Source organism: Cheilinus undulatus, linkage group 19 (genome assembly GCF_018320785.1).
Source record: "Cheilinus undulatus linkage group 19, ASM1832078v1, whole genome shotgun sequence".
Classification (NCBI taxonomy): domain Eukaryota; kingdom Metazoa; phylum Chordata; class Actinopteri; order Labriformes; family Labridae; genus Cheilinus; species Cheilinus undulatus.
Window position 1 is genome coordinate 322,212 of NC_054883.1, and position 15,503 is coordinate 337,714.

The following is a 15,503-nucleotide window of genomic DNA, read 5'->3' on the forward strand; positions in this document are numbered from 1 at the left end:
TTCTTTAAGACTCGTCAAAACACGAGTGATGGGGCTGCACAAATGGTCGAGTGGTTTAAGGTGTGCACCATGTACATGGGCAGCCGGGGTTAGAATCCAGTCTGTGGCCCTTTACCACATGTCTCCCCCCACTCTCTTCCCAGTTTCTCAGTCTATCCACTGGCCTCCTCTATCTAGAAAGGGGCAAAAAATACATCTTTTAAAAAAAAACAAAAAAAACAGGAGTGATGGGGTTCAGATGGACATGGTACTTGAGTATAGTCTGCTTCTACCCTCCTCCATGCCGTGGCCGTGCTGCACAGATATCAGCCGTTGTTGAGGAGACTTACAGGGTTAACTTCACTGCTCTAACTGCTGTTGGCCCAGTACTCCAGCATGGTTGCTCCTGCAGATCATGCCTGAGTCAACGTGAATCAGAGCATGTCACACTGATCAAAATACCCATCAGACATGACTTTTATCAAACCATTGCTGATTCTGATTGGCTGAGGAGCAAAAACCACTGCCATAAACACCGACACTTTTCACAGAGCTGCTGCATGTGTGTTTGTGAGAGAAAGAGAGACTGAGTGAGCTGCCAGAACTTCTCACTGAAGTGATGCCAAGTTCAGCTTCCGGAAAATTCTGCGGGAGGGGAAAAAGGGGCTGAGTGTGTGTAAGCTTCAATAAGAGAAACAGCTAAGCTGATTTTTCCTTCAACACAGTCTTAATTGATTTTTAATTCAATCCAATAAAAGTCTAATCAAACCGACCGCCAACCTGCTGGACTGCAAACACGGACCAGACGCCATCCTACCTCTGGCCTTGTCCCGCTTGTTTCGGGTGAACAATTTGCTGACGGGGGACGACGACAGATGATGGTTTGAATCCCTGGAGGATGACCGGAAGATCCCACTGAAGCTCAGCCTGGAGAGAAGACGCACCAACATGGAATCAGCAAACTTTTGTTCTAGAACAATATGTTAATAAACTGTTAAAAAAAGTTTGACATTTGATTGACAGCTAATATAAAGTTCAATTACATTTGATTGACAGCTAATATAAAGTTCAATGACATTTGAGTGACAGCTGATATAAAGTTAAATGACATTTGAATGACAACTAATATAAAGTTCAATGACATTTGAATGACAGCTTATATAAAGTTAAATGACATTTGAATGACAACTAATATAAAGTTCAATGACATTTGAATGACAGCTTATATAAAGTTAAATGATATTTCATTGACAGCTTATATATAGGTAATGACATTTGATTGACAGCTGATATAAAGTTCAGTTACATTTGAATGACAGCTGATATGAAGTAAAATGACTTTTGAATGACAGCTAATATAAAGTTCAATTACATTTGATTGACAGCTAATGTGAAGTTAAATGACATTTGATTGACAGCTAATATAAAGTTAAATTACATTTGATTGACAGATTATATAAAGTTCAAATACATTTGATTGACAGCTAATATAAAGCTCAATTACATTTGAGTGAAGCGTGTATAAAGGTAAATGACATTTGATTGACAGCTGATATAAAGTTCAATTACATTTGATCGACAGCTAATATAAAGGTAAATGACATTTGATTGACAGCTGATATAAAGTTCAATTACATTTGAATGACAGCTTATATAAAGTTAAATGATATTTCATTGACAGCTTATATAAAGGTAATGACATTTGATTGACAGCTGATATAAAGTTCAGTTACATTTGAATGACAGCTGATATGAAGTAAAATGACTTTTGAATGACAGCTAATATAAAGTTCAATTACATTTGATTGACAGCTAATGTGAAGTTAAATGACATTTGATTGACAGCTAATATAAAGTTAAATTACATTTGATTGACAGATTATATAAAGTTCAAATACATTTGATTGACAGCTAATATAAAGCTCAATTACATTTGATTGACAGCTAATATGAAGTAAAATTTCATTTGATTGACAGCTAATATGAAGTTAAATTACATTTGATTGACAGCTAATATAAAGATGATTGATATATGTGATTGACAGCTAATATAACAATGATTGACATTTTATTGACAGCTATTAAAATGATGATTGACATTTGATTGACAGCTAATATAACAATGATTGACATTTGATTGACAGCTAATATAAATAGGATTGACATTTGATTGACAGCTAATATAAATAGGATTGACATTTGATCGACAGCTAATATAACATTGATTGACATTTGACTGACAGCTAATATAACAATGATTGACATTTGATTGACAGCTAATATAACAATGATTGACATTTGATTGACAGCTAATATAACAATGATTGACATTTTCTTGACAGCTATTAAAATGATGATTGACATTTTACTGACAGCTATTAAAATGATGATTGACATTTTACTGACAGCTATTAAAATGATGATTGACATTTTATTGACAGCTATTAAAATGATGATTGACATTTTATTGACAGCTATTAAAATGATGATTGACATTTTATTGACAGCTATTAAAATCGTGATTGACATTTTATTGACAGCTATTAAAATGATGATTGACATTTTATTGACAGCTATTAAAATGATGATTGACGTTTTATTGACAGCTATTAAAATCGTGATTGACATTTTATTGACAGCTAATATAAATAGGATTGACATTTGATTGACAGCTAATACATAGGTGATACATTATTGACAGCTCTGCATACCTGCATGGAGACTTGGGTGGGGACTCATGCGGTGCCAGTCCACTCTGGTAGGGGAAAATGGATTTGGGGGAGGTGGGACTCATCTTGGAACTGGACGTCCTGGCAGGAGCGGAGTGGGGGCTGGGTGGGCGGTTTAATGCAGTCCGATGGAAGAAGCTCCTGGTGGGGCTGGCTGAGCGGCACAGAGCTCCCCCCTGGTGGACAGGAGGACACATTACAGCTGCTTACCAGATGTCAGCTGACAACTGAGATACTTCAATCTAATGAAGTGAACATTTTTATGATTGATTGAACTAACACTGCCAGCTGAAATAGACTGTTGCTAAAGTTTGAAGCTATGCTTCATCTGCTATCTTTACTTCCTCCTGTGCACCACATGGCCTCCGTACAGTCCTGTTTAAAAGAGTTTAGTTTTACCTTCCTGCTGTTCTTCTCCGACCCACCAGGCTCTCCCTCCAGGAGGGGCATCGCTGACACACCGAGCTCCTGCACACAGACACAGCAGTTATTCCCCTCAAATCTGGTGGAAGAATTGCTCTAAATACTGACAACACATGATATTTGTCTGGATTTAAAAAGCTTTTGTCTTTGAAATACACCTGAGAAACGTTCTTAAATGTGAGGTCTCTTCCTCGGGGAAGCTGCCTGAGTACAGTACTCTTATGTTCACGCTGACAAACCAGACTTTGGGGCCAAATGTACTCAGATCTGGGCCCGGAGCTGTTGTAACAACCAGGAGGAAATCCTAGCAGGCTCCACTAGAGGGCAGCAGTCTCCTGATTTTAGTCAGTACCTGAGCCTTTGGCCTCTGCTGGTATGAGTGCTGATACTGGCTTAAGAGCATGTTGCTCCCTCATGTTCAGACTCATGCTACTATGGATTGCTTCTGAACTAATTCTATAGAATTTAGTTGGAATGGTCAGAAATGTTTCTGTCCATATGGGGGTTTGTAGCAGCGCTCCCTGAAAACCAAAGCATGCTGCAGACTAACCGTCTTTAGAGCAGAGCCTGCAGGTTAAACTAGATCAATTTAGCAGTAAATGGTTAACTGATGAAAGGGTTCCTGACTGGAATCTGCATTTCTACGCTTTTTCCTTCAAAATCTTCTGGAACCATCAGTCCTGTAAAATAAACTGTAGCCCTGTCAGGCCTCAGATTAGCACTAACTGGCTCAAGTTTCACTCCCAAGCCTGCCTGCCTCTCCCAGTCCATTGCCCCTTCAGCTGGCCTGACTGGTGTCTCTCCCAGTCCTCATCCCCCTTCAGCTGGTCTGACTGGTGTCTCTCCCAGTCCATAGCCCCTTTCAGCTGGTCTGACTGGTGTCTCTCCCAGTCCATAGCCCCTTTCAGCTGGCCTGACTGGTGCCTCTCCCAGTCCATAGCCCCCTTCAGCTGGTCTGACTGGTGTCTCTCCCAGTCCATAGCCCCCTTCAGCTGGTCTGACTGGTGCCTCTCCCAGTCCATAGCCCCCTTCAGCTGGTCTGACTGGTGTCTCTCCCAGTCCATAGCCCCCTTCAGCTGGTCTGACTGGTGTCTCTCCCAGTCCTCAGTCCCCTTCAGCTGGCCTGACTGGTGTCTCTCCCAGTCCTCAGTCCCCTTCAGCTGGCCTGACTGGTGTCTCTCCCAGTCCTCATCCTCATTCAGCTGGCCTGACTGGTGCCTCTCCCAGTCCTCAGTCCCCTTCAGCTGGTCTGACTGGTGTCTCTCCCAGTCCATAGCCCCTTTCAGCTGGCCTGACTGGTGTCTCTCCCAGTCCTCATCCCCCTTTATGCTGGTCTGACTGGTGTCTCTCCCAGTCCTCATCCTCCTTCAGCTGGCCTGACTGGTGCCTCTCCCAGTCCTCATCCCCCTATATGCTGGTCTGACTGGTGTCTCTCCCAGTCCTCATCCTCCTTCAGCTGGCCTGACTGGTACCTCTCCCAGTCCATAGCCCCCTTTCAGCTGGCCTGACTGGTGTCTCTCCCAGTCCATAGCCCTCTTCAGCTGGTCTGACTGGTGTCTCTCCCAGTCCATAGTCCCCTTCAGCTGGCCTGACTGGTGTCTCTCCCAGTCCATAGTCCTCTTCAGCTGATCTGACTGGTGTCTCTTCTAGTCCATAGCCCCCATCAGCTGGTCTAACTGGTGTCTCTCCCAGTCCTCAGTCCCCTTCAGCTGGCCTGACTGGTGTCTCTCCCAGTCCTCATCCAACCTCAGCTGGTCTGACTGGTGTCTCTCCCAGTCCATAGCCCCTTTCAGCTGGTCTGACTGGTGTCTCTCCCAGTCCTCATCCTCCTTCAGCTGGCCTGACTGGTGTCTCTCCCAGTCCTCATCCCTCTTCAGCTGGTCTGACTGGTGTCTCTCCCAGTCCATAGCCCCTTTCAGCTGGTCTGACTGGTGTCTCTCCCAGTCCTCAGTCCCCTTCAGCTGGCCTGGCTGGTGTCCCTCCCAGTCCATAGCCCCTCTCAGCTGGTCTGACTGGTGTCTCTCCCAGTCCTCATCCCCCTTTAAGCTGGTCTGACTGGTGTCTCTCCCAGTCCATAGCCCCCTTCAGCTGGTCTGACTGGTGTCTCTCCCAGTCCATAGCCCCCTGCAGCTGGCCTGACTGGTGTCTCTCCCAGTCCTCATCCCTCTTCAGCTGGTCTGACTGGTGTCTCTCCCAGTCCATAGCCCCCTTCAGCTGGTCTAACTGGTGTCTCTCCCAGTCCTCAGTCCTCTTCAGCTGGCCTGACTGGTGTCTCTCCCAGTCCTCAGTCCCCTCTCAGCTGGCCTGGCTGGTGTCTCTCCCAGTCCATAGCCCCTCTCAGCTGGTCTGACTGGTGTCTCTCCCAGTCCTCAGTCCCCTTGAGCTGGCCTGACTGGTGTCTCTCCCAGTCCTCATCCCTCTTCAGCTGGTCTGACTGGTGTCTCTCCCAGTCCTCATCCCCCTTTAAGCTGGTCTGACTGGTGTCTCTCCCAGTCCATAGCCCCCTTCAGCTGGTCTGACTGGTGTCTCTCCAAGTCCATAGCCCCCTTTAGCTGGCCTGACTGGTGTCTCTCCCAGTCCTCATCCTCCTTCAGCTGGCCTGACTGGTGTCTCTCCCAGTCCTCACTCCCCTTCAGCTGGCCTGACTGGTGTCTCTCCCAGTCCTCATCCCTCTTCAGCTGGTCTGACTGGTGTCTCTCCCAGTCCTCATCCTCCTTCAGCTGGCCTGACTGGTGTCTCTCCCAGTCCTCATCCTCCTTCAGCTGGCCTGACTGGTGTCTCTCCCAGTCCATAGCCCCCTTTAGCTGGCCTGACTGGTGTCTCTCCCAGTCCTCATCCCCCTTTAGCTGGCCTGGCTGGTGTCTCTCCCAGTCCATAGCCCCCTTTAGCTGGCCTGACTGGTGTCTCTCCCAGTCCATAGCCCCCTTCAGCTGGCCTGACTGGTGTCTCTCCCAGTCCATAGCCCCCTTAAGCTGGCCTGACTGGTGTCTCTCCCAGTCCACAGTCCCCTTCAGCTGGCCTGACTGGTGTCTCTCCCAGTCCTCAGTCCCCTTCAGCTGGCCTGACTGGTGTCTCTCCCAGTCCTCAGTCCCCTTCAGCTGGCCTGACTGGTGTCTCTCCCAGTCCTCAGTCCCCTTCAGCTGGCCCGACTGGTGTCTCTCCCAGTCCATAGCCCCCTTCAGCTGGCCTGACTGGTCTACCCCCTTTACTCTGACGTCTCTCAGTGACATAGGTGTTCCCAGCGAGCGTTAAAGCTCCAAGTCAAGATTTAAAAACAGAAGTCTGTGTTTAGACTTGAGAATAAAGGGTAAGAACATGTTTCATAAACAGAGATAGAGATATGAAGGTGCTGAGCTCTGCCTTCTCTCCTGCTGCATCATGGGAAAGTTTAGAGGGTAAACAGAGATGGGCGGATTATCATTAAACATCTGCTGAGAGGACGACTGAAAGCAGACATGACCTGGCTGTCCGTGTGTAAGTGTTTGTGACCCTTTCCATCTTTAAAAGTCAAAATGAGACATCCATGTTCTCCTGGAGTCATGCTGGTAGGCCGGCCACTCCTGGGAAGGTTCACCACTGTTCACAGTTTTCTCCATTTGTGGGTAATGGCTCTCAGCGTGGTTGTCTGGAGTCCTAAAGCCTTATAAATGTGTGTGTAACCCTTTCAGGCTGATAGATGTCAGAGACTTAGTTCCTCATCTGTTCTCTAGATGATTCCATGATGTGTTGGAGATCTTTTAGTCTGCTTCACTTGGTTAGAGCTGTTCTAGTTAAGCGATTTCTGGATCCAGCAGGTCTGGCAGGGATCAAAAATATGGTTTTTCAGACTAGAGTAAATCCATCATGGCATGACTCTTCTATGAGCGACTAAAACCAGATTTATGATTTTGAGAGAAGACGGCTCAGTGCCGGCAGGACTGAGCTCTGCCCTGAGGTAAGGCCTACGTTTAAAGCTCGCCTTCCTGTCAGACAAAGCTGAGGGTTTACCTTCCCTGATCATCTCTGAGTCTGAATTTATCACTGGTTTCCATGGAGACTGACAGTCCAGCTATGGAGCACTCTCGCCCACTCTCTCAGCTGTGATTCTGCTGTTTCCTGTTCCTCCTCAGAGCTGTCTTCACCCCAGACGCAGGAGTTATTCAAATATTTTTAAAAAAGTTTGATCTATAACACCAATTCCAAAAAAGCTGGGACACTGTGTAGAATGTAAATAACAACAGAAGTCAGGGATTGTCAGATCTCATATTTGATTCATATTAGAACAGAAACAACAGCAACTGACGGCTGGAAAAGTAAGAGGTACTAATGAAAAACAGCTGGAGGAGCATTTTGACACTAATGAGGTTAATTATCAGCAGGTCAGTAACATGACGGGGTATAAAAGGAGCATTTTAGAGAGGCAGAGTCTCTCAGGAGTAAAAATAGCAGCCACTGCATTAAAACCAGGCATGATTCTGTAGTGAAATCACTGCATGGGCTCAGGAACATTCCAGAAATCATCGTCTGTCAACACAGTTGGCCGTGCCATCCACCAATGACAGTTAAAACTGGATGATGGAGAGAAGAAGCCATATGTGAACAGGATCCAGAAACACCGTGGTCCGTCTCCTCTGGACCAAAGCTCATTTAACATGGACTGAGGAAACATGGAAAACTGTTCTGTGGTCAGAGGAAACATGGAAAACTGTTCTGTGGTCAGAGGAAACATGGAAAACTGTTCTGTGGTCAGAGGAAACATGGAGAACTGTTCTGTGGTCAGAGGAAACATGGAAAACTGTTCTGTGGTCAGAGGAAACATGGAAAACTGTTCTGTGGTCAGAGGAAACAGAGAACTGTTCTGTGGTCAGAGGAAACATGGAAAACTGTTCTGTGGTCAGAGGAAACATGGAAAACTGTTCTGTGGTCAGAGGAAACATGGAGAACTGTTCTGTGGTCAGAGGAAACATGGAAAACTGTTCTGTGGTCAGAGGAAACATGGAAAACTGTTCTGTGGTCAGAGGAAACAGAGAACTGTTCTGTGGTCAGAGGAAACATGGAAAACTGTTCTGTGGTCAGAGGAAACATGGAGAACTGTTCTGTGGTCAGAGGAAACATGGAAAACTGTTCTGTGGTCAGAGGAAACATGGAAAACTGTTCTGTGGTCAGAGGAAACAGAGAACTGTTCTGTGGTCAGAGGAAACATGGAAAACTGTTCTGTGGTCAGAGGAAACATGGAAAACTGTTCTGTGGTCAGAGGAAACATGGAGAACTGTTCTGTGGTCAGAGGAAACATGGAAAACTGTTCTGTGGTCAGAGGAAACATGGAAAACTGTTCTGTGGTCAGAGGAAACAGAGAACTGTTCTGTGGTCAGAGGAAACATGGAAAACTGTTCTGTGGTCAGAGGAAACATGGAGAACTGTTCTGTGGTCAGAGGAAACATGGAGAACTGTTCTGTGGTCAGAGGAAACATGGAAAACTGTTCTGTGGTCAGAGGAAACATGGAAAACTGTTCTGTGGTCAGAGGAAACAGAGAACTGTTCTGTGGTCAGAGGAAACATGGAAAACTGTTCTGTGGTCAGAGGAAACATGGAGAACTGTTCTGTGGTCAGAGGAAACATGGAGAACTGTTCTGTGGTCAGAGGAAACATGGAAAACTGTTCTGTGGTCAGAGGAAACATGGAAAACTGTTCTGTGGTCAGAGGAAACAGAGAACTGTTCTGTGGTCAGAGGAAACATGGAAAACTGTTCTGTGGTCAGAGGAAACATGGAAAACTGTTCTGTGGTCAGAGGAAACAGAGAACTGTTCCGTGGTCAGAGGAAACATGGAAAACTGTTCTGTGGTCAGAGGAAACATGGAGAACTGTTCTGTGGTCAGAGGAAACATGGAGAACTGTTCTGTGGTCAGAGGAAACATGGATGTTCATCCACACAGGGAGCATGGGATGTCCCAGAGTCCTCTATGAGCCTCCAGGTCAACTGACTCCTGGTCGGGTCAGTGAAAAGCTTCTCCCCCTCCAGCTTTCACAGCTCTCTGCTGCAGTGAGGACATTCAATCCCTCTGGCTGCTCCTCTAGGTTAAAACATGACTGAACCTCTCAACACAGCCCTTGGTCTGCTGCTGCTGTGATGACAGATGAGGTTAGTGTGAGTGAAGAACTAATCCAAACTACAGAGACGCTTCGCTGCAGAGGAAGAGAGACAGCTCTGATTGTCTGATTGAATCAAGCTGCCGTCTGATAACGTCTCTTTGTTCCTACAACAGGCACAGATTAGACACGGTTCTACACACACCTCCAACATCCAACATCCAGCTAAGACTGCAGCTAATGTCCCTGCTCAATTCTTCACAAGTCAAAAATAACTAATCTAAGGCCGGGTCCACACACACGCTAATATTTTTCAGAACACAGGACTTCCTTTTAAGATTTCAAAAATTCTCTGGTCTATGAAGGTCACATTCTCAGAAACACCCTCGACTACACTAGACAGTCCACTGTGGGCCGACAGACTGTGTCTTTAGAATGAAGAGACCTCTGACATCATCTTAGAGGCAAGGACGGAATGTGATAAAGACTTAGAAAGATGACGTCATCATCAAAGAAAAGGATGGAATGTTATATAGACTTAAAAAGATGATGTCATCATCAAAGAAAAGGATGGAATGTTATAGAGACTTAAAAAGATGATGTCATCTTAGAGGAAAGGACAGAATGTTATATAGACTTAAATAGATGACATCATCATCATCAAAGAACAGGATGGAATGTTTTATAGACTTAAAAAGATGACATCATCTTAGAGGCAAGGACGGAATATTTAATAGACTTATAATGATGACATCATCATCAAAGAAAAGGATGGAATGTTATAAAGAGTTAGAAAGATGACATCATCATCAAAGAAAAGGACAGAATGTTATATAGACTTAAAAAGATGACATCATCATCAAAGAAAAGGATGGAATGTTATATAGACTTAAAAAGATGACATCATCTTAGAGGCAAGGACGGAATATTTAATAGACTTATAATGATGACATCATCATCAAAGAAAAGGATGGAATGTTATAAAGAGTTAGAAAGATGACATCATCATCAAAGAAAAGGATGGAATGTTATATAGACTTAAAAAGATGACATCATCTTAGAGGCAAGGACGGAATATTTAATAGAATTATAACGATGACATCATCATCAAAGAAAAGGATGGAATGTTATAAAGAGTTAGAAAGATGACATCATCATCAAAGAAAAGTACAGAATGTTATATAGACTTAAAAAGATGACATCATCTTAGAGGCAAGGACGGAATATTTAATAGAATTATAACGATGACATCATCATCAAAGAAAAGGATGGAATGTTATAAAGAGTTAGAAAGATGACATCATCATCAAAGAAAAGGACAGAATGTTATATAGACTTAAAAAGATGACATCATCTTCGAGGCAAGGACAGAATATTACAGAGAAGACATCATCATCAAAGTAAAGGATGGAATGTTATAGAGACTTAAATAGATGAGGTCATCATCAAAGAAAAGGATGGAATGTTATAGAGACTTAAAAAGATGATGTCATCATCAAAGAAAAGGATGGAATGTTATAGAGACTTAAATAGATGACGTCATCATCAAAGAAAAGGATGGAATGTTATAGAGACTTAAAAAGATGATGTCATCATCAAAGAAAAGGATGGAATGTTATAGAGACTTAAATAGATGAGGTCATCATCAAAGAAAAGGATGGAATGTTATAGAGACTTAAAAAGATGATGTCATCATCAAAGAAAAGGATGGAATGTTATAGAGACTTAAATAGATGACGTCATCATCAAAGAAAAGGATGGAATGTTATAGAGACTTAAATAGATAACGTCATCATCAAAGAAAAGGATGGAATGTTATAGAGACTTAAATAGATAACGTCATCATCAAAGAAAAGGATGGAATGTTATAGAGACTTAAATAGATGACGTCATCATCAAAGAAAAGGATGGAATGTTATATAGACTTAAAAAGATGACGTCATCATCAAAGAAAAGGATGGAATGTTATATAGACTTCAAAAGATGATGTCATCATTAAAGAAAAGGATGGAATGTTATATAGACTTAAATAGATGACATCATCTTAGAGGCAAGGATGGAATATTTTATAGACTCAAAAAGATGACATCATCATCACAGAAAATGATGATAGACTTGTTCATAGACTTACAGAGAAGACATCATCCAACTGTTACCAGTGTTGTAGCAATCAGTGAAACCAGAGCTCTTTTGCAGCTCCTTCCTCTCAGACTGACAAACCCTCAGCTGTCTCCAGGTCAGATCACTCTACATATGCTGCAAATGTAAGGGACCCTAAACCAGAACAGTCGGGTTCAGATCCAGGTCTCTGCCAGGTCCTTATCAGTCTGGTTCTGATCCAGGTCTTTGCCTGGTCCTCATCAGTCTGGTTCTGATCCAGGTCTTTGCCTGGTCCTCATCAGTCTGGTTCTGGTCCAGTTCTTGTCACCAGTCTGGTTCTGGTCCAGGTCTCTGCCTGGTCCTCATCAGTCTGGTTCTGGTCCAGGTCTCTACTGTAAGGTGTCTAAATGTTTGTGAGCTCTGACCTGTTGGTGGATCCCTGTTTGGTCTTTATCAATAATAGAACAGAGAGAATGCCAAAGAGGACAGGCAGAGACCCCCTTCATAGTCCACACTCAGACACACAGACCCTACCTTTGATCTTCTGCTCCACAGATCAATAATCCAATCGATCAGCTGCTGCTCACACTCCTGAGGCTGATACTCTCTCTCTCACTTCTGACACTCCTCTCTCCTTTACCTTTGCTCCTCCTCCCTCCTCCTCCTTCACTGCTCCTCCTCCCTCCTCCTCCCTCCTCCTCCTCCTCCTATCGACCTTCCTTCCTGTTCTCATGTCTATCAGGTCACTCAGGTCAAAGATCATCAATGATCGCTCTGATTATGTGATGTCATAGGACTGCCCACCTGACAGGTAAGAAAGCTTCTGCTGTGGAGACGTTAGCGGTCTTATTGGCATTTCATGTCTGCACACCTGAGGAGGTTAGTTATTGGTTATCATGAAGCTATGAGGAGGTGGGCGGGGCTAACAGGTGAGCCTGATTTGTGGGGAAAATAAGATGAGGGCTTTAAACCCCTGAGTCAGCATTCTTCAGTCAGATTTTCCTCAACCATCAGCGTCTGATCCTGGACCATGGAGGCACACCCACACTCCTGCAGTCATGGGAGAGATCCTCCATATTTTTCCCATCAGCCACCTGTGACGGAGGCTTTATTAACATGTAAGGTTTGAACTCAGGACCCAGCAGCAGCTCTGTATGACGGCCCACATCTCTGATACACAGTGTCTATAAAAGTATTAACACAAGGATGTTTGACCCTTTAGTGGCTTTATCAATCAGTCATGGTCAACTTCACTCCATTCTTCTTTACTGCTCTAGGTAGATCAGGGATCAGGAGTGAACAGACCTTTTTTTAGTCCAGACACTAATCCTCTTTGGATTGAGGTCTGGTCTTTGTCTCGGCCACTCCAGAACATTCTCCTTGTTGTCTTTAAACCATTTCTGTGTAGCTTTCTCTGGATGCTTTGGCTCATTGTCTGACTGGAAAAAAAAAAACTTCTCTAAGCCGAAGTTCTCTGTCAGACAGAAGAAGATTGTTCTATAGGATTCATTTTACCCTCTACCTTTACAAGCCTTCAGGGCTGCTGAGAAGCATCCCCACAGCGTGATGCTGCTGAGAAGCATCCCCACAGCGTGATGCTGCCACCACTGTGCTCCACAGTGGGCATGGTGTGTTTGTGGTGATGTCAGTTGGAGTCTCCCACGTCTTCTGGTTTACCAACAGTGTCGGTAAAGTCTCAGGGTTTGTGTTTTTTACAGCCAGCAGGTTTTTGATGTGTAATAAAAATTTCAAAATGAGAAACCAGCTGGATCAGTGCAGCTCACACTGGGAATCAAAAGACGATCAGCTCTACTCTCTGATGAGGACCCAGGTCCTGTTCACATCTCCTGCAGACCCAAGTCCATCTCAGTCAGGTAGTCCTCCAGTTCAGCGGGCCTGTTTAACTCTGATTAAAGACTATGGGGTCATGTGGTCTTGGATCTTGGATGGGCCCTTAATCCAGTGATGACCACCTCTACAGTCACTGATGAACACATAACAGACGGTGTCATCGTCTAAACCTGGGCCAGGAGCGTGTTCATGTTGATCAGCTGATCATGAGGTCATCTCTGAGGTCAGGAGCGATAACACATTTATGACCTTCAGCTAGCATGAATCATTACTCCACCTTTTATCCACCTCTGTGAGCTCTGTGAGCACCAGGGGTCAACGAGGGAGTCTCTGTGAGCACCAGGGGTCAACGAGGGAGTCTATGTGAGCACCAGGGGTCAACGAGGGAGTCTCTGTGAGCACCAGGGGTCAACGAGGGAGTCTATGTGAGCACCAGGGGTCAACGAGGGAGTCTATGTGAGCACCAGGGGTCAACGAGGGAGTCTATGTGAGCACCAGGGGTCAACGAGGGAGTCTCTGTGAGCACCAGGGGTCAACGAGGGAGTCTCTGTGAGCACCAGGGGTCAACGAGGGAGTCTATGTGAGCACCAGGGGTCAACGAGGGAGTCTCTGTGAGCACCAGGGGTCAACGAGGGAGTCTATGTGAGCACCAGGGGTCAACGAGGGAGTCTATGTGAGCACCAGGGGTCAACGAGGGAGTCTCTGAGGGAGGGAGACACATGCAGACCTGCTAGTCTGCACCTCATCCTGGTGTCAAACATTTCCACTAAAACATGAACTAACCAACAAAACACACAACTATCAGCTAGACATGAACGTCATGGAAGAGTGAAAGAATGAAGCAATCCCAGAAGCCCCTGCTCCAGCTGACTGCTTCCTCATCACCACAATATTTAAACTCAACCTCAATGATTTAAAACATGCTAAAAACATAAAACAATTAAAAAAAAGGGTCAAAATAATTAGATAGAAATTCATGAATGTGGGAAAATAAAATAATTTGTCAGTTCATATTTTTAATTTTACAGCTAACAGTAAAAACTTAAACTCATGGTTCTGACTCTGTTTCACATATTTGCCTATTTTCATTTTGTGTTTTGGCCGTTAAAATAAAAATTGACCTTTGAATTCAGATTTGAGCCGTTGAACCTCTTTATTTTTATTTTGTTTATCCAGGAAAACTCCACAGAGATTCAAATTCTCTTTTTCAAGACAGAAACAGTCATTATTTTTATTTTTTATTTTAAACTCTTTTATTGTCAGTGCTTGAGTTTTTTTTCCCACAATGCATCACTGGTGAACATGAGGTTGAGCCTGTCAGGCTCTCAGGTTAGACCTAAACTCAGAATCAGACCCCTGCTGTGGCTGGGTGGGACACCCCGGTAGACGGATGGCCTCTCTTTAAACCAGTGATCATCAACTGGAGGCCCGGGGGCCACATCTGGCCCCCAGAGGAGGACTGAAGTCAGGAAAATCTCTGACCTAGCGCCTTATCGGAGCAGAAGTGCTCCAGTCGTTCTGTAGGTTCAAACCAATTACTGTTGAAGTTGTAGTTTTTCACTCTCTGAGAGGGCAGTTCCCTCCTCTGAGAATCTTCACACATCTGTTTCCTGCATGTGGTTTTGGCCAATCACAACACAGCATTCTAGCATCGGAGACAGACGTCAGGAGGGCTCCAGAAACAGATAAATGTCTCAGACGCCCCCTGGTGGCTGACAGGGACTGATCTCTGTGTTGAAGGCTGAAAGTTCCATAAAAGGAAATAGAGCCGACACGCTGCAGCCGTCACACAGCAAACACACACCCGGTCTGAAACGGAGAGACTGCTGAACCAAGAACAGCAGAGGGGGTCACCTCTGATCTGGTTTCAGTCAGACCGGGGAGGAAATGCTGAGTGGAGAAGAAATCAGTACCAAACCTCACTTTCACAATCAGAGCATCTCTGACACTCACCGGCATGTGGAGTCTCATCGGCCTCCTCTTCTTCTTCTTCTTGGAACTCTTCTCCTCCTCGTCCTCCTCTTCATCTCTCCTCATCTTCAGACAGGAAGTCCTTGGAGCTCAATCATCAGATCCTGTCCAGAAGCAGCCCATGTAGTCCTGATTCTGGGCAGCTCCAGTCCTGATAGTGGAGTCTTGTAACACCCACACACAGCTGAGAGATTCCTGCTGTGTTCTGTTCCAGAATCTCAGAAGAACCAGAACCAGGACTGCTTTAGTTCCCTCTCCAGGACTCTGTCCTTCCTGAGAACATCTCTGATAGAAGGACCCTCCTGCCTGAGATCCTACCTGTGACCTCAAACTTTGGACCAGGACTACATAATCCTTCCTTTAGGAGAGAGAAGCCGTCCACTG

The 15,503-nt window shown here is 44.8% G+C and overlaps 1 protein-coding gene across 1 annotated transcript; it reads right to left on the minus strand.

Moving 5' to 3' along the window:
* Positions 1-347: 347 nt before the first annotated feature.
* On the minus strand, positions 348-15,185 carry LOC121527639 (5'-AMP-activated protein kinase subunit gamma-2-like). Its single transcript, XM_041814665.1, has 5 exons — positions 15,102-15,185; positions 3,108-3,176; positions 2,691-2,884; positions 797-906; positions 348-385 (listed from the first exon to the last, which is right to left on the minus strand). Exons 1-5 carry the CDS (start codon positions 15,183-15,185, stop codon positions 348-350), a joined length of 495 nt encoding a protein of 164 aa, XP_041670599.1.
* Positions 15,186-15,503: the final 318 nt, after the last annotated feature.